The 18770-nt window shown below is 40.6% G+C and overlaps 2 protein-coding genes across 2 annotated transcripts; one reads left to right on the top strand and one right to left on the bottom strand.

Annotated features, from left to right (window-relative positions):
* Positions 1–114: 114 nt before the first annotated feature.
* Positions 115–18411, bottom strand: LOC145994220 (ganglioside GM2 activator-like). Its single transcript, XM_083130316.1, has 5 exons — positions 18331–18411; positions 14821–14983; positions 5759–5917; positions 2796–2969; positions 115–1013 (listed from the first exon to the last, which is right to left on the bottom strand). Exons 1-5 carry the CDS (start codon positions 18405–18407, stop codon positions 867–869), a joined length of 720 nt encoding a protein of 239 aa, XP_082986442.1. The 5' UTR covers positions 18408–18411; the 3' UTR covers positions 115–866.
* Positions 8260–11534, top strand: LOC145994444 (uncharacterized). The gene is made up of 4 exons (XM_083130580.1): positions 8260–8445; positions 9023–9178; positions 10192–10350; positions 11189–11534. The coding sequence occupies exons 1-4, from the start codon at positions 8347–8349 to the stop codon at positions 11369–11371; spliced, it is 597 nt and encodes a 198-aa protein (XP_082986706.1). The 5' UTR covers positions 8260–8346; the 3' UTR covers positions 11372–11534.
* Positions 18412–18770: the final 359 nt, after the last annotated feature.

Raw genomic sequence — 18770 nt, 5'->3', positions numbered from 1 at the left:
TCTCTCGAGTCACTACTTACGCAGAGGACTTCGTTCGCTTACTCCACAGACTCCTTGGACAGAGCATAGAAGAAGAAGAAGAAATTAAAAATTTTAGAAGGGTAATATTTAATTTATTTCACACAATTGATAACATTCACAATAATATTATAAGCAATACAATACTTTATGTATCTAAATGATAAATGTTTCACATTCAGAAATGATTGAAAATGGTTAGAGTGCCTAGAGTAAAGTAAATATGCCATATTAATGAAAAATAGAGCCTTAACTTGGTAGTAACAGCAATCTTTCAACAATCAGTTTAGTAGTTAGAACTACTCTATTGTTAGAAGTATTTTTTTCTGAATTTAGCCTCAGAAATAAGAATTTTAAAGTTGAATCGAGAATTTAGAACCAGAACTTAAGTTTCCCATGTATGATGTTGAATACTCGTATGTACGGACATCATCAAATTTCACAACTTTTACAAGTACTCAGCACCCACTAATGATTACAATTTCATATTCCCATTCAATTCTTGTGTTTACGGAAGGAAGAAAGATAGCAAGATATCCACTACATACACCTTTGTGTGAAAATCTATCTAGACCTGGATTCATATTGAAAAGGTGTGAATACATGTCGCTGCTAAACAGTAGATTACAATTATTTTCTGTGTCTCAGTGCAAAGCATATGCTCAAATTATTTAAACATTAAAAAACGTAAGTTATGGTGCTTTATTGCGAGAAATACCAACCTATGGTCACTATATTAAGATAGAATTGGTATTTTAGTTAATCAACATAAGCCTGAGTTTTGGAAAAATAGGGAAAATGCATTTGGAATCGTTCATTTTTGAACAGATCAAGGCCATCACTTAATCCTACTGCAAAGTGAATCCAAATCTAAAGCAAGCAACGTTCTGGTCGCCTTGGAAGTACCTGACGCGTCCTCTGTACCTTCCGGACATCATGAATGCAACCGACGTTGTATTCACCTTGAAGCGGGCGCCAGATACGGAGTACTTGCCCTACAAGAAACAAATAGAAATATTAAATGTTCTCTTTTAAATGATCGATTCATTTATTTTACTTCGCTTGTCTGCCAATTTTGGCTAATCGTGAAGATGAGGATGAATGATGCTATGATGAAATTGATGGAGGGACACTAGCAAGGAACATTCATGGCCAGGCCAGGATTCGAACCCGGGACGCCTGGAGAAACATTGCTTAACATGTTAGCACAGACTACATCCCTAAAAGAAAACTACCCCCACTCGTCCTTCTTGGTAATGCCTTTCTGAAGCAACAATTTTTAAAGATTTCTGTGACTCTGAATATATAAAGTTGGTGGAGGAAAAAAGTAATGTAGTTGAACTAGCATTCAGAAGTATTGCTAATTATACTTATTATGAACATATTAGGAAATATGGCTAGGAAGTCATTTCAAAGCTAATTACAATGCGACACTACACTCCGTCCCAGGAATGTGTGGAGCAAGTTAACGAAAACACGTCTCTGCACAAGTAATGATTCGAGAGGGCTCTATAGTGGAGCCACAAGCAAAGAAAGACCTGCGCACCGTACTCCCGCGTGGAGGGGAGGAGCAGTGTGGACCATGCTTCCTTATGGTCCGAGCTGAACGGAAGAAGGGAAAGCTGCGCCGCAGGTTCTTTTCCTTGTGGTCGCTCTATACCAAGGAACGCGCGAGAGGGGAAGGGATTGCAGGGGGGAAACACAGCTGCAGCTACCAGTCGTATGCAGCACCGCGCACTGCATTGCTTCGTCCAATGGCTTTCTCTCCTTCACTACCGTTATGCGCGGCCTTTCTCCACAACTCCTGGGACATAGTATAGTGTCGTCGTGTAGAAAGCATTACTCCAAATCTAATTTATTATAAAATATTGCTGAAAAATATTGAAGATTTCATCTTCTAATATACGTATAAAAATGGATGTATGTATGTTTGTTCCAGCATAACTCTCGAACGCCTGGAGCGCTTTCAACCAAACTTGGTACACATATCACTTAAAATCTGGAAAGAAATAGTGTTGGGGTAGACACCCCTGGCACCCCTAGGGGTGGGGTGAAAAGGGGTGACATGTAAAAATAATCGAAAACGACCGATATTAGTGTGGAATCCATAGTTTTCGGGGTCGCTAAGATGAAGAGTGACACTCCCAATGCCGTTCAACTCCAAGTTCATTTTACACTATAGTTAGAATTCATTATAATTATCATTATCCGGGCAACGCCGGGCAATGAGCTAGTATTTAATAAAACGTTACGAACACCGTCATTAGGGGAACACAGGCGAAATTGGCGATTAACACTCACTCTATTTGAATCTTTGTATGTAATGGCATATTTGTGTGTGTGTATTCAGGTTATTTTACTTCGCTTTTCTTCCACCATTGGCTAATCGCGAAGATGGTGATAAGATGAAATTCTTGTAAGTACAATCTGTCGAACACATGGACAGGTCACAACAAAGGCCCCACAGATATAGCTTATGAGTCCAGACGCCAGAGCCTCGATAGTCTGCAAAATGCAGTCCAGGGTGTACTACGTGGAAGGAAGATTGATAGTTAGGTGTCTTCAAAAAGGGTGAGCCCTTATACCCCAATTATGAACTGGGACCTACATTATACAATAAACACAATTAAACGTTCATATCTTATTTGAGGTTCGCACTGAGTTTTAGGTCATAAAAAAATATATAAATTAATATAAAAATGCATTTGCAAATAAATACTCAGTCTATTCATAACTGGTGCATATTTTAATGTTTTCATGCACACTGAGAACTTTACCTGCGGTACAGGACAGCTACAAGGTAGTTCATGCTCCTGAAGAATAGGCGGGCAGCTTCCGTCGGGAGGGGAAAAGCTGCACAAGTCATCATATGTGCAGGAGCCAAACATCTTCCTCATGCATCGAATACCAATCCACCGGCCCAGTATTTCTCGTTGCATGGTTACAGCGACCTGCGGAACAAAAATGGAGAAAACTTCGATTAGGATAGTACATGTATGTATATCTACACACACGCGCGCGCACACACACATCAGAATTGCATATTTCACGTCAGCTAGGTTACGTGCGAAGCCTGAAGCCCAAAGACTAAATTACAAAACAACATCAGATTAGAAATTGTGAATAAAATTGTCCATTTCAATTAGATGATGAGTTGGCAACCTGATCTCTTATGAGTTTGCAACCTGGTAACGTGGTTTCCTTCAAGACGCAGAGAACGAGGCAAATGGATGTGTCTAACCACTTGTCTTCACCCTTTCTCCATAGTGGTTGGGATCTCAATTTAAACTGTAGGTCCAGTCCCAATTTGCCTTACTGTGCATAAACTGGACTTAAAACAGCAAATCAACCAAGCAACCTTTCTCCATAGTCTAGAGCCACGTATCGTAGTGACATACGTAGTCCTGATCTTGTACTCAGAATACGCTCATACTATTCATCAGAATGCTACTGATATTCTCTCTCTCTCTTTCTCTCTCTATGTATGCCTTTATTTATCATGAAATCTTTGATTCGATCTCTGGTCCAGTCACACAGTGTTTCACTTTAAACTGTAGGCGCAGTCCCGATTAGCCTATCTGAGCATAAATTGAACTTAAAAGAAACTTTGACCTTGTGCGCGATTGATTGATTGAGTTTATTTTAATTCGCGTTTCTGACACTTTTCGCTTAATGTGAAGATGGATGAATGATAATAAGATGAAATGGATTAAGAGACAATCACAAACACATATGGACAGAACACAACACAAGTTCCAAAGAGAATTATACTGACCATGGATCCAGACGACAGAGCTTCGCTAGCCTAAAAAATGAACTCCTGGGTGTACTACTGGAAGGGAAGTTGACATTTTGGTGCATTGAGAAAGGGCCGACCCCCTTACACCCCGACTTTGTGTACGTAAATGTATATGTATGTATATGTGTGAATATGCAAGCCTAAGCAATCCGCTTATGATTGTTGTGGTAATTTTACGCCGCACCCATACCTGTGTAGATTAATAGCGGTGTTGAGGATAAATCGTGAACTGGTGGAATACGAGATGGACACTATTTGAACTTCCATATCATACTTGGGACTCGAACCTATACACCCAGGTTTCGTAGCACGATACGCTAATCACTCCTCCACTTTTAAGCTATCTCAATGTCCGTATTTTTTTTTCTAAAAATTTCAGGTGAGGATTTTAGTTAACGTTTTTTTTCCCTCGTACACTTTCAATGGTGCAAAGTGGACATATATTCTGTCAAAAAAGTACCGGGAATTGTTAAATAAAACGCACAATTTTCATTTATTCATCACTATTTATTTTGTCGTCTTCAAAGTAGGCCCCATTTGATGCAACACACATATGCCAGCGTTTTTTCCAGTCTTGGAAACACTTTTTATAGGCTCTTTCCGGTATAGCCTTCAGCTCCTTCCACGAATTTTGCTTTATGGCTTCAATCGAGTCAAAACGGGTACCCCGGAGCAGCAATTTTAGTTTTGGAAACATAAAGGAGCCAGATCTGGTGAATACGTTGGTTGATCGATGGTATTTATTGTGTTTTTGGCCTTAAATTCGGTCACAACTGTCGCTCTATGCTATGGCGCATTATCGTCGTGTAAAATCCACGAATTGTTTTTCCACAAATCTGGCCGTTTCTGACGGAATTTCTCACGCAAACGCTTCAATGCGGCCAAATAGTATTCTTTATTGACCGTCTGTCCCTCTAGAACGAATACATGATGCACCAACCCACGAATATCGAAGAAAACAATGAGCATCACCTTGACTTTTGAGGACTTTGACGTGTTTTTTTTCGGTTTCGGCTCGTCTTTTGTCCTCCGTTCTGATGACTGTTGACTTGTTTACATGTCAAACTCGTAAACCCATGTCTCGTCACCAGTTATGATGCATTCCATGAATGTGGGATCAGAAATGGCGCGATCCAGCATGTCTAAAGAGACCTGCTCACGGTACTGTTTTTGAAGAAAATTCAGCTCTTTTGGAACAAGCCGTGCGGCGACGCGTCTCATGCCCAAAATATCCCAAAATCGACCGAACAGACCCGTGAGAGATGTTAAGGTCAGTAGCTATCTCTCTTAAGCTGGAATGGCGATTATCGAGCACAATTTCCTTCACTTTTTCGATGTTTTCATCGGTTGAAGAGGTGGAAGGTTGTCCAGAACGAGGCATGTCTTCGATGATCTCTCGGCCCTCCTTGAACGCTTTGTACCAATTGTAAACCCGTGTTTTTGATAAAACTGATTCACCATAAGTCTTTTCTAACATTTTTAGCGAGTCAGCACACGAAATTCCGTTCGCAACACAAAATTTAAGGCAAACTCTTTGTTCAATAATTTATTGAAGTGGACTGATTCAAACAGCTGCTGTAAACAAACTGGTTGATAGATTGCACTCATGTTTAGCATAGTAATTAAGTACAGAGCTACCAACTTACGGAAAAAAAGATTTTAAAAAAATCATTTGCGCGGGCCTTTTAAATTACAAATTCCCAGTACTTTTTTGACAGAAGGTATATGCTGAATCACACCCAAAAGCTTAACGAGCTCATTCATTTTCAATTTGGAAATACTGCATTTGATGCAGCAAGGAAAAATACGTTACACGGAAATGTGTGCGACACAACACGGTGCTAACACGATGGGATCATGGTGGAAATGTGGCACATTATGTGGAAATGACCTGAAAATATTACGCATCGAGTAGAACGGGAGACAGGAAAGGAAACTTACCTTCAGAGGAGCTTCAAGATCTCTCAAAACCATGGCATTCCCAGACACAACCAAATCGCCATTTTTCGCCGTGGATATGCTAGCGTTTCTCACTTTGATGACGTCATTATTGTCCGCGTTGCAGTTGCTCGCGCCAAACTTCTTGATTTTGATGTTCCTCTGTGAAGAGATATAACTCAATTTCAACATATCCTCTAACAGCTACAGGGTGTTCAATAAGTCACTCTCCAATTTTATTTTAATTTACTCATATTGAGCTACAACACAACATATACTACTTTTGTGAGCATGGACATAAAGCTTTAAAATTTCATGCAGACGGATCAACGGCTGACGGAATTCCCTGCTGAAGACGGACCTTCCATCCCCACAAGAACAACAGGAATAACTTTCATGAAAATCATGTAAATTTTCTCAGAATTGTGAGACACATCCAAGCCATTTGTTTCAATATCCGAGGGGGTATCAAGAAGATTTGCCTGTTCAGGTATAATTTGTTTAATGATGGAAAGATTGAAACAATGAACATGCATATAGTTTGCATGTAGTGCCCTCTACTCAGAGTTACCCTTCCATACAGTTGCCATCACGTTCGATGCATTTGTGCCAGCGTTTTATCCAGCCCTCAAAACCAGTTTGGAAAAAATCCACAGAACACTCCCTACCTCACCGTTTCAAAGCTGTTTTAACCCCTGTAGGTCCTCTAATCTCATGCCACGAAGCAAAGACTTAGCTCAGACTTAAGTAGTTAAGTTCAAAGTGGGATAAACCGAAAGTGTGGACATGACAAGGAGTGGCAGGCCATCAACTTCGTTGACCGACGACAACCGCCGCAGGGATGATGAGCTCATTCGAGAGGATAGACGCATCACCATCCAGGAAATTTCTGATGCAGTGCACATGTCCTGTGGGTCAGCAGATGCAATGATTGAGAGTTTGGGATACCATAAAGTCTAAGCTAAGTCTGTGCTTCGTGGCATGAGATTCGAGGACCTACAGGAGGTTAAAACAGCTCTGAACAGTGAGGCAGGGAGTGTTCTGTGGAATTTTTCCAAACTGGTTTTGAGGACTGGATAAAACGCTGGCACAAATGCATTGAACGTGATTTCAACTGTGTGGACACTACATGCAAACTATCTGTATGTTCATTGTTTCAATCTTTCCATTATTAAACAAATTATACCTCAACAGGCAAAACTTTTTGATACCTCCTCGTATTTCATATTGGCTCTTGATCAGTTCTCTTCAATCAGTTGTGGATGGCCGACCTCCATGGTGGGGTGGTTATCACAGCGCGATAGGACTCCCGAAATCCTGGGTTCGAATCCCAGCCTGGTCATGGGTGTGCCTTGTGAATGTCCCTTCATCGATTTCTTCAAATCACTCATCCTCATCGTCGCGATTAGACAAGAGAGGCAGAAAGGATGAGTGATGGTGATGTGATGAAATTGATGAAGAGGCGCAAAGAGTACCCATGCCAAGCCATGGATCTCATTTTCATATAGGCAACTGCGTTCTTTGTTGTATTCTACATCTTTCGCTTCTTCCAGTTTTCCATTGATTATTTCGTACTGTCCGAGTTTTATGTAATTGTAGGTAGTCTTTGTCCCGTCCACTTGGATTTATCGAGACTCGACTGTACTTGTCACTTGCTTACCTTCAAAGCTGAGCAGTGTGACAAGTTATCATATTTTGTTGCCAGATTGAATGGAAATGTTTGTTTGTTTTCTTTCTTTCTTTATTTTACTTCGCGTTTCTGCCACTTTTGTCTAATCGCGACGATGAGGTTGATGACGATAAGATGAAACACAAGAAGGGACAATCACACACACAACGGTGCAGTGGTAGCGTCGTCGCCTTGAAATTAAAAGGTCCCGGGTTCGATACCCGGTGGAGGCACATAGTTGTACGGATCCCACTTTAAACTATAGGTCCAGTCTCGATTAGCCTTACTGGGTATAGTGTGGACTTAAAACACCAAATCAATCAATCAACAGACACAAATGGACAACGAACAACACAAATCCCACAGAGGCCTTGGGCCCAGACGCCAGAGTCTCGTTAGTCTGCAATTTGCGGCCCAAGGTGTGCTACGTGGAAGGGAGGTTGACATTTGAGTGATATGGGGAAAGTCACCCATTACACCCCTGAATGGAAAGAGATAGGCTCTTGCAACAGTTGAGCAAATGCACAAGGCAGAGAGATACTTTGTCTGTTCGAACACTACGGTATGATGGGGAGATACAGAGAGAGATGAGTCAACTAGTATGTTTTGAACGCAGCATACGTAACCGTGAACGCTCTATTACTCATAATTTCCAAAGAGTTCAGGCATAGTTCTGTGACTTGCCTGCTGAATTTCATTATAATGAGGCTTATCTGTTCTTCCTGGCAGGATATTTCGCAAAAAACAGGAAATGGGGAAGCGAAAGTTTAAAATCGCCCTTGTATTTTAGATTTATTGTCATCTAGATTGTCTGGAACTGCATCCTGGCCTAACAAACATTGCTCATACAACCAGGGCTAATAAATAAGCGCCACAAGAGCTTGTGTACTTGTGTGTAGACAGTGGAAGATCGTAAAGCATCATGGGAAAAATGGCGCTGCCCACTCTTCTTCTCTTGGCCAGCTACTCTGCCGGCGTCTTCAGCGCGCAAGATCCCGAATACTACAAAACAAAGTCCAAGGTGAGTAAAGCTTATCGCCCACTGAGATGCCGAAAAAGTGCCATCCTGAACCTTGGAGTGGAAAATTGCATGCCATGTGCCTTTCCGAGGGTAGGTCGCCCATGTACCGCGCCGCCGAGGAACATTTTCCATGCTCGGCAACAGCAGGGCCGAGCGTAACGCTTGCCGGAGCTAAACGAAGAGACGCGGAATTACACGAGAGGGCATTTTGGAGATGCGGCCCAACGGCCCACCCTAGAAACCTGCAGACTTCTGGCACGGAAATACCGCGCTTCGGTTCAGTAAGTTTCGCTGTAGAAGCAATAGAAGCAGACAACAGAAGTTCTCTTGCCACGTTTCCCCGCGTCTCAGCGAGCGTTAAGCTTAATCCTGTGTGGCGCTCTTGTTGTGTCGTCCATATGAGTTTGTGTTTGTAGCTTCATCCATTTCATACTATCACAATTCATCATGATCTTCGCGATTAGCCGAAGGTGGCAGAAAAGCAAAGTAATTTGAAACACATATATGAACACACACACAAATATACGTATATGTACACACATGAACATGCGTGCTATTTTATTATTTTTTGTTTCAGTGTGGAGACTACGAGCTGGAGATAGAGTCCATCAGCTTGTGTGACGACATAGAAAATCCACTGATTGAGCTCAATGACTTCAGGGTGAGACTGAAGGACTGCATCATCAGCCCAGAGGGAAAGCTTAATCTTACTGGAGAAATAGACGAACACGTGGCAAGTAAAAAAATTCTTATCCAAGAACGTTTTAGTAAGTCATAAGTAACAGTGGTCTACACGAAGCATTTGCAACTACGATTCTATCACTGCATAAACGCTTAGAGCTTAATGCAAACAACATTTTCCTAATAACATTGCTTTGTTTGGTATCTCTTTTCGAGGCTACGAGCCCTCTACGAACTTTATCCCGAAGGTGTATGCAACCGCGCCAGGTGTATGCAACCGCGCAGCACAGGCCCACATTCTCCACTAATGGATTGATTTTTCAATTGCAATATACAAAATGTACTACTTTTCTATAAATAACCAGGTTGCTATCCGCCTGGTACCAAAGTTAACCGGGAGCCTCTGACACTACGGACCAATCAACCAAGAAAACTTCAAATTTCTCGTTTCTGTCTTTTATGCAGGTATATTCTACAGTAGCTTATATCTGTTTGTTCCCTCGGGCGTTTAGTGTTTAGAACTAATTTACATATATTTAGAGCTAATTTACATATATTTGAAACTAATCTATATATGAATGGCTTATTGCAGAAAGGGACCTGAGTCACATTTTTGAGGTATCGGAGTTACAACCTTTTCATCTCCACTGTCGCTAGCAGCATACTGCAGGGGGGCGTATTGAGGGTTGCAAAATTAACTATTCATTATGCTGAAAATGTGAGCCAACAACGGCACATTTCTTTCTTACACTATCAATATTATACGATTTTTCTTGTTTTTTTCTCAGAATTGTGCAAAAGTGACTCAGGTCCCTTTCTGCAATAAGCCATTCATATGTTTATAGTATTTTACATATTTTATATACATATTTATAAGTTTTATGAGTCTATGAATATTAATCTATGAAAAATATGTAAATTATTATAAATATATGTAAATTAGTTCTAAATATATACAAATTTAATATATGTAAATTAGTTCTAAACATTAAACGCCCGAGGGCACAAACATCCGTTAACTCAGATATAAGCTACATACTACATGTCAATTTTTGTCTTTTCTAGATCATAGCGAAAACCGAAGGCTCGATCGAATCGGCACATGAGTTCGAGTACGGCTGCAGCTCCATGCAGCAGATTGACGATTCCCAATCCAACCGTGTGAAGCGCCTTATTATTACTACGTTGGGTTTCTTTCCAATTGGCCAATGTCCGATCCCTAAGGTGAGTCAAAAATGTACAGAAGGGCAGTTAAGTTCTTACATCGCCGAAGAGTCAATGCGGTTGTAGGCACCTTACATGCATGTAGAATTTCTTGTCATTCCACGGAATGGCATTTATCCTCCTTTCGTCAAACGACACTTGATGTTGTTTCGCAAATGTAATTAACCGAACCACATTTCCTCATAAATCAAAGCAAAATATATGGTTCAATTAAACATGGAGATAATGAAACTACGCTCCGCTCCGGGAATCTGTGGAGCAAGCAAACGTAAACAAGTCCCTGCTCAAGTAGAGGTTCGACAGGGCTCTACCAGTGAACGCGTGAGAGGAGAAGTGAGTTCATGGAGGGGAAAACGCGGCTAGTTTTCTCCCCTTCTTTACCGTTATGCGCGGCCCTACTCCACACATTCCAGAGACAGAGTGTAGATACATTTTCTTTACATTTCGCCACTTTTGGCCAATTGTGACGATGAAGATGAGTCGTTGTTGTTGTTGTTGAGTTGGCATTTTAAGTCTACTTTATGCACAGTAAAGCTAATCGGGACTGGACCTACAGTTTAAAGTGGGATGCGAACCACTATGTGCCTCCACCGGGTATTAAACCCGGGACAACTTGATTACAAGGCGACGACGCTACCACTACGCCATCGGGGAGACCCCAATGATGAAGATGAGTCGTTAGATGAAGTTGATGATCACAAATAACACCCATGTCCAGGTAGTGATTTGAACCTGGTTCCTCGGAGTGAATAGATCTAAAGTAGACGACTTAACACTCTGTGCCACCTAGATGGCCCATTTGACACATTTGAGGATCAACACTTTATTTATGTTTCAGGGACTGCTTGAGAAAGACGCCTACCATGAGGAGGATCTGACAGACTTGAAGAACCAACTTGACATGTTGGTGGGGGAACTCATTTTCCGAATTCGAGTATACGAAAGTGAAAACAAACCCTTATCGTGCATCAAGGCCGTTTTCCATGTGAGCAGCATGGAACCATCTGCAAGTGCTCGCTAGAAACTGAAGTTTCTTCAATTTCTAGTTATCCAATGCCAGATAACGCTGGCTTGATGACACACAATGGAGAGAGATTGAACGCTTGCAATTTAGTTCAATTTTCACGTGTTTGTTCTTTGATATTCTCGCACTAATAAAGTTGAAGAATATTTCTTAAGCACTACATAAATGGCCTTCTTTCTTTAATTTACATTGCCAATATGATCTTACAGTGTAAGAAAGTTGACGTACAGCCACGGACAGTTTTGGGTTGTAACAACTCCATCAATGAGATCATTATAACCCAGAAGTGTACGTAGCTATACAATAACATCAAATATGATTAATTGGTAACACTCCTGGTGTTAATCGGCGTTGTACAGTCACGAACAGTTATTGCCTGTAACGATCACATTGAGTTCCAATGGGTTGGTACAACACAGAAGTGTCCATGACTGTACAACACTATACTTGGTGACTTCTTACGTCATTACCTTCAAAGCAGCACCACGTGAGGAAGCCTGTTGTATTCAAATTGTGTAACACTGGTGACTACTATGTTGTCCTAACTATCGTTGAATATTCTTTAGAGTATAGTAGAGGAACACAAATTAAGGCTATTTGAAAATAAAATTCTCTCAAAAATATTTGGACCTAAAAGGGATGAGGAGACAGGTGAGTGGAGAAGGTTACATAATTTATTCATCTCCAGATATTATTAGAATAATTAAATCAAGAAGACTTAGGTGGGCAGGCCATGTGACACGAATGGAAGAGGGAAGAACAGTTTACAGGATTCTTGTTGGGAAACCTGTTGGTAAGAGACCTCCAGGAAGGCCAAGACGAAGATGGAGGGATAACGTTGAGATGGACGTAAAATAAATCGGTAAGGATGAAAAAATTGGATTGATCTTGCCCCGGATAGGGGAACATGGAAGGCTTGTGTTGCTGTAGCCATAAACCTTCTGGTTTATGAATGCTAGAGAGTTAGTTAGTTATAGTAGAGGATGTCTTAGTAGGCAAGATTATGGGAGAAAATTAAGAGAAAATTTAGTCTTGGGATTTTAGAAACTAATGGCTCAGACTTTATATATCTTTGGAGAGAAAGATTGGTATGAACTTGGTGAGTGAATGAGTGGGTGAGTGAGTGAGTGAGTGGGTGAGTGTGTGTGTGTGTGCCGAGACAGGAAGAGAGATACCTGCTTGGCCGGCCTATGAGAAGTCTCAGTGATACGTGAGAAAACCTAGTTCGATTCCCAGCGTGGTTGTTTTAGGTGGGAACTTTCCCAACAATATCTCGGCATGAAGTAGCTCTGGGGTTCACCTAGACTCTAATAAATAACTATCTGCGGGAACTCTTGGGGTTAAAGGCCGGACGGAGCGTGATGCTGATCACATTACCTCCCTAATGGCCGAGATCATGAATGTGTGGGGCTCTACCTTCACATCTCTCCCATACGCTTTTACGGCATGATGCAATGTGATGGACTCTGTGTGTAAGCCTTTCCACCCATCTGCCTGCGAACTGAGGGCATTGTCGAACTTTTTCTCTCATTAGTATAAACTTGCTGGTGTGCTAAGCATGCACAGAGATATTGAATTTTCATTTGCCGAGAAATTTCTGTAAGCTTTAGACTTAAAAAAGGCAAGTGTGTACAGGAGGCGCCATCTTTAAAATAACAAAAATGGCGTTTTGAAGCTCACTTGTTGCAGCCTTGAGGTCGTTTTGTAAATAACAGTTAATACCTCGTGTAAATTTGAGCTGTACACAGTCTGCCCTACAATTTTTATTGTGATAACCACTCTGCCAGGAAGGTCGGCTTGTATATACAGGGTGTTTCTAAAGTTCGTTTCCAGCGCGTAGGAGGTGTGAAGTGAAAATAAACACAGAAGTTCATGTGCCGAAAACGGTACCCATTCGGATTTATTGAAGTGGGAAAAAGTGCGAAAATTATGTTTACAAGGAAATAGTGGCACAGCGGCCAACCATACGACCGCGGCGAAGGGCGTTCCACAAAGAAATGCGGCATGCTCTATTAAAAAAACGCACATGGCAGATGTGTGAAGTTGATGCGCAAGGGCTTACCCAAAGGAAACGAATGGGTCTGTTGAAGTAACGGGGGTAGGGAAGGGTTTTATGGAGTGATTAGCATGGGCGACCCGGGCGATGTTTTTGGTCGCGATGTTGTGTTGATATTTGTACGTACAGAAAGGCCGAACCGTGACTTTGACTTTGATGTTTCCCGCTAGGGGCGCTAACGCAGTAGTTCTCTTCCGGCAGGAAAGCACCGAGAGCTGCTTTTCGTTCTTCACGTACTGCGATATCAGAATCAACGCGCATCAGGTTACCATCACACGTTTGCGGTTGAATACGTACGGACAAAAGACGCGAACTTGCCGAATTGGACAAACCTCGCATTAGGCACTGTTAGGCGTTATCGATAGGCACTGCCCATTGTGTACAGTGCACTAGTGTTCGTCGTCTACGGGTCGGCAGATATCCAGAAATAGGGATGGCTGCGTACACCGCAGAGGAGCTGGCAGACATGCATCTTATTTATGGCGAGGCAGGAAGTAATAGCCATGTCGCACGATGTTTGTATGGGGAACGTTTTCCAAATAGGAGGCTGCCGTCGCACACCTTCCTTCAAAGAGTGTAGTGCTGCTAACACTGCAACCAGTCCACAGTGGTTAGAGGAGAAGTATACCCTGTTCCATCTAACTCTGCAGAAAGGCCGCACATAGCGTCAAGGAAGGAGAGGAAAGCGAGTGGGCAGAGCGAAGCAGTACACGCTGCTGGGAAGGCTGGTGACTGTGGTCGCATTCCCCTCCTCTCACGTGCTCATTGGTGGAGCCGCCTCGCGTCACTACTTACGCAGAGACTTGTTTCCGTTCGCCTACTCCGAAAATAGACGGAACAGGGTATAGAAAGAAAGTAAAGAAATTATTCGCGAGCGGGTGGGAACCTTTACCTTGATGCGCTTCTACTAGCATGACGCAGTATAAACATGCAATGTACGAAACACAGTAAAACCTCGTTAATCCGGACTAATGGGGGGGGATAAGTTGACCGGTTTAACGAAACTCCGGATTAACTGAAATAACCTAAAAGAACAGTAGAAAGTGCAATAAAACTCCGTTTATAGCAACAAAACACGTTTAATATGGTGAATTTAAAGGGCGTAGGCCTAAATACACTATACAGTACAGTAAAATGTAAAGCAATACAACAATGCCGTATGTACATATGCGATACCCATATTATGATGATGTGCCCGGCGATTGTTGACTTCTAGCCACATTTAAAACATTACATTTAGCTTTTTGGGGGGCCTTTTGTGTGTCTGGATTAAGCGAAGTCCGGCTTAACGAGATTTTACTGTACAATGTACTATTCTAATGCAACTTTTTAATTGTAAACCACCTGTTCTTACACCAGAACATACTTACATAAGCTAGCTATATCTTACCTCGCCAAAAACCCCAGCACAATCACAGACGGACAGGATGTTGAGAACAGCAACAATGATAAGCATAGTTGTGAGTGACGTGGTCATCTTCGACCTCCAACAGCCGAAAAACACACTTACACCCAGCACGACTTGCTCCATTGCAGCAGACCTTGGCATGAAGCTAAACAGAGCAAATGCAAAGCATTGTTGTAAATAACATGAAAATAAACAACCAACTTCCTACTCTATTGCGAAGTTTGCTAATGCTTGCGTGTCTATCTGTTAGCATCGCCGCGAGCAGCGTTTTCGTGATGGTCAGACATCAGTCTACAGCAGTTGCATTAGTTTGGAACTACATGATATGCAAAGTATAGTTGTTCCTCATCCAAAATGATGTTTTAGTTTTAGTTTACGACTGTATTGAACGATCTTAAAACCTGTTTTTCTTCTAAATACGGAACAGCTGACATTTTAAAAGATTTGGTATAAAAGTACACAGAAATAAAATTATTGAGTTTGTAACATCTGTTGTTATTATTATTCACTTGACGAGTATTGCGTTGAAACGGCGAGTAGCTGGTTATCACGCGCATTACGATGCCAGTGGTCCCGGGTTCGAATCCTCGCCTGGGCATGGGTGTTCCTTGCGAGGTCCCTTCACCAATTTCGTCATATCATCAATCGCCCTCATCTTCGCGATTAGCCAAAAGTGGCAGAAAAGCAAAGTAAACAGAACTAATCCGTCAATTTTCTATTCTTTCTTTCTTCTCTTTTTCTATATTTTCTCTTCATCTTGCTTCTTGTTTCCTTGCCTCTTTGTCGGTTCCTATTTCTTTTATTTTCTCTTATTCCTTCTGTTTTATTCCTGTGTTTGTGTGTGTGTGTGTGTGTGTTTAGTATCGCATTCATAGGCTTTAATTATAGGATGGAATAAAACCCTGTTGATCACATACCAAATAATCGAAGACTTTTCACAGGTATGAAAATTTAACGTTTGCATCTTGTATGTTCAATAATAATTTATTAGTTATGAAACTGAATTATGATTATGTAAAATTTCGAAAGTCTTGCCGTTTACGTCTAATGGAGGCTATGAGAATCGTGTGATATTTATTGTAACCTTAAATTCAATACGTTATTTTGCTACGAAATGTATACAGTGGACTTTTTTGTAATTCGAATTCCAAGGGGACACAAAAATGTTCGAATTATCCTAAATTCGATTTAATAAAAACATCACGTCTTTACAGATGATTTCAAGGCCAATATAAACTAGTAATTAGAATTATATAAGTTCGAATTAAAGAGAGTCCACTGTGTGTAAATTGTGAAAGAATACATTTTCAAAACCACATCTCGTTTCTTTGCAAGTTTACTTCTAAATAATGCAGGTTTCTCAAATATTTTCTTAAAATTTATACAGTGAAATCTCAGATTTATGCTGCGAACACTCCTTCTTACTAAATGTTGATTTATCTTTAAATTCGTCGGATAATTTCTATATTTCACATCCATATTGGCAATTTCATTGTGAGCGAGAGTTACAAAGCAGCCTAAAGATGTGCAGAGACACAGATAAACGTATTATAATACGTGTATATGTGACAACGTAGTCTTGAGAATCCGATGTTCCGTATAATCCAAGGCAAAAGAACTAAACATAACTAAGACAAAAATACCTCGGTGTATTTGAGGCGCCAATGCGCTACAAAGAAAAGTAGCGAGAGACAATACCTACCTACAGTGGCGGACATTACGGGGGTCTTTGGGGCTAGTCCGCCAACTTTTTGACACTTTTGTTTCCGCACTATGTTAAACCTTATCTACCAAAGTAAAGTAAACTGTACTTGTCCCACAAGTGTTGGCACCTTGAGCCCCCAGTTTTGAAACCTAGTTGCCGCCACTGTCTACCGACAATTTGTTATTGAGACAATGGCGTGACGTCCCGAAGCAGAATACAATTGACCATTTATTTAAAGTACAAGTTCAATATTGTATTTTTGCTAACAACTTTGTACTGTATTGGGCAAATGTTCATAACAATTAGTGTTGCCCACGGGACGAGACGGGACAGGCTTTTGAAAATTCGAGACGAGACGAGATTGATCATGTGTCCCGAGACAAACGAATATTTTCGAGCAGAGACAGCATTTCACAGCATTTCCACGAGACGAGACAGGCCAAAGTCTCGTCTCGTGGGCAACACTAATAACAATACTGGATATCCCGTTTTTAACATACTGTAGCTAGTTGTTTATATTCTTTTTATATATCCCGAGGATCTGTTTGTCTTCTATTTGTAATTCAAGGTAGTCTGGTACCCTTTATTCAACCATTAGCCTGAAAATAGTAACTGAAATCTCTATCCAACTATTGCATACTTTCTGTTAGTTCACTTACTTGCTAGCAATGTACGTTTTCCCAGTGTACACCTTTCTGGTTCGAAACGTTCTGTCGACTCTCAATCAAGTGTTAGACAAATCGAATACGTAAACAAGATTTCTCATAATCACTTTCAATTAGTGTAGCTTAACCCACTACATGATGCGTTGCAACATAGTTACAACCACAGAAGAATGTATTAAGGTCTTGAAACATGTTGTGACATGCAGGTCTTGTAATTGTGTCCTACTTAGATATGAACTTTTTTGTTCCTTGATGATAATGTGAAGAAGTTTCGTTGTGTTCCAAATAAACAAATTCGTCTTTCCGTTTCAAGAGATTGAAAAACATAGTTTAATGGATGATATTCAGAAGCAACTTCCCCTACAATTCATTGCGTCATATTTCGGGCAAACGGATCAGATCCTGCTTTGAAATCATGCCGGGTAAGTATTGTACGCATGGCCTGTGTCGAAGTAATTCAAGGTAAATTACCATTATGAGGCAAGTTTACTTTCCACAAAACTATTAAAGTGTGAAATGCAAATTTTCTCACTGTAAGAAGGCTTCTCATGTGCTTTCCTTAACACAAGCGAATTTGTTTGCCCGATTTCTTTCCAGAGTACACTGCGTGGCGACGTCAAGTTGAATATCATCCATTACATTAACTTGGGTATTGAAGTTAAAAAATAACCTTTTATCCGTAGGTGCACATAAAAGAACAGTCAAGATATTGTACTCGTAGAATATTCGACATTGTATGTGTTATAGGAAAACACAAAATTACGTATATGGTGCTCATCTCACATCCAAATTGACTGAACACTGACCGGTTTAAAAGACTGTTTAACACAGATGTATTACATACAATTCAGTGTCGCTAACTTCACTCTCACATGAGACCTTTTAATTATTTTAATAAGAATCTTCGTTTGGAAATAGTGTTTGAAAGGAAGAACACAACACGATTTTAATCAGTATCTGAACCACTTTCACTTACAAGTTCTTATCTGGACGAATGGTTGGTTCAGATGAAATTTGAAAGTTGAACATCATTGTTATCAACTCTAGTAAATAGAAGAGTTCAGAGCTTGCATTTAAATTCAGAAAATATTAACATAATCTACTTAAAACTAAAATATATACCTCATAAGTTGTAACCCAGCTATGCTCGTGTTACTGGTGTTTATAACAAAAGACAGATAAAATAATAGTTGATCCATAGACATGTAGTAACAGAACGGAAAATACATAACATCATTTCCCTACTGTTATCAACTAGAAGTCACAGATTATTTAGAATGATTTCAACATGCCCGCTTAGCGCATTAGTAACCCTAATCTGTGATTTCCACTCAAGGATTTAAGTAGAGCTTTGAAAATATTAACAGAATTTGAAATCTGTGCAACGTAGAGGAAATATGTTTTTCATCTTCTATCTTGAAATTCTTTAATTTATTTCTCTTAAACGCAATACTTGAAGTGGAGACGCTAGAATAGTGTTATAGGTGGCGCAAGGTGAGCCATAGTACATGGTGGAGGGTCCTCAGATATTCTCTACTAAGGTAGTCAATAACATTTTTATT

This window comes from Lepisma saccharinum, chromosome 10 (genome assembly GCF_977018435.1).
Source record: "Lepisma saccharinum chromosome 10, izLepSacc3.1, whole genome shotgun sequence".
Lineage (NCBI taxonomy): Eukaryota > Metazoa > Arthropoda > Insecta > Zygentoma > Lepismatidae > Lepisma > Lepisma saccharinum.
This window is presented reverse-complemented; position numbering and strand designations above follow the sequence as displayed.

Bases quoted from the DNA above. Each gene is read 5' to 3' on its own strand.
- LOC145994444 (XM_083130580.1), top strand. From the start codon at position 8,347: ATGGGAAAAATGGCGCTGCCCACTCTTCTTCTCTTGGCCAGCTACTCT. The intron at 9,179-10,191 runs GCAAGTAAAAAA...TGTCTTTTCTAG, and splicing joins GAGAAATAGACGAACACGTG to ATCATAGCGAAAACCGAAGG. The intron at 10,351-11,188 runs GTGAGTCAAAAA...TTTATGTTTCAG, and splicing joins GCCAATGTCCGATCCCTAAG to GGACTGCTTGAGAAAGACGC.
- LOC145994220 (XM_083130316.1), bottom strand. From the start codon at position 18,407: ATGGATCAACTATTATTTTATCTGTCTTTTGTTATAAACACCAGTAAC. The intron at 2,970-5,758 runs GTAAGTTTCCTT...TTTGTTCCGCAG, and splicing joins ATCTTGAAGCTCCTCTGAAG to GTCGCTGTAACCATGCAACG. The intron at 1,014-2,795 runs GTAAAGTTCTCA...TGTTTCTTGTAG, and splicing joins GTAGCTGTCCTGTACCGCAG to GGCAAGTACTCCGTATCTGG.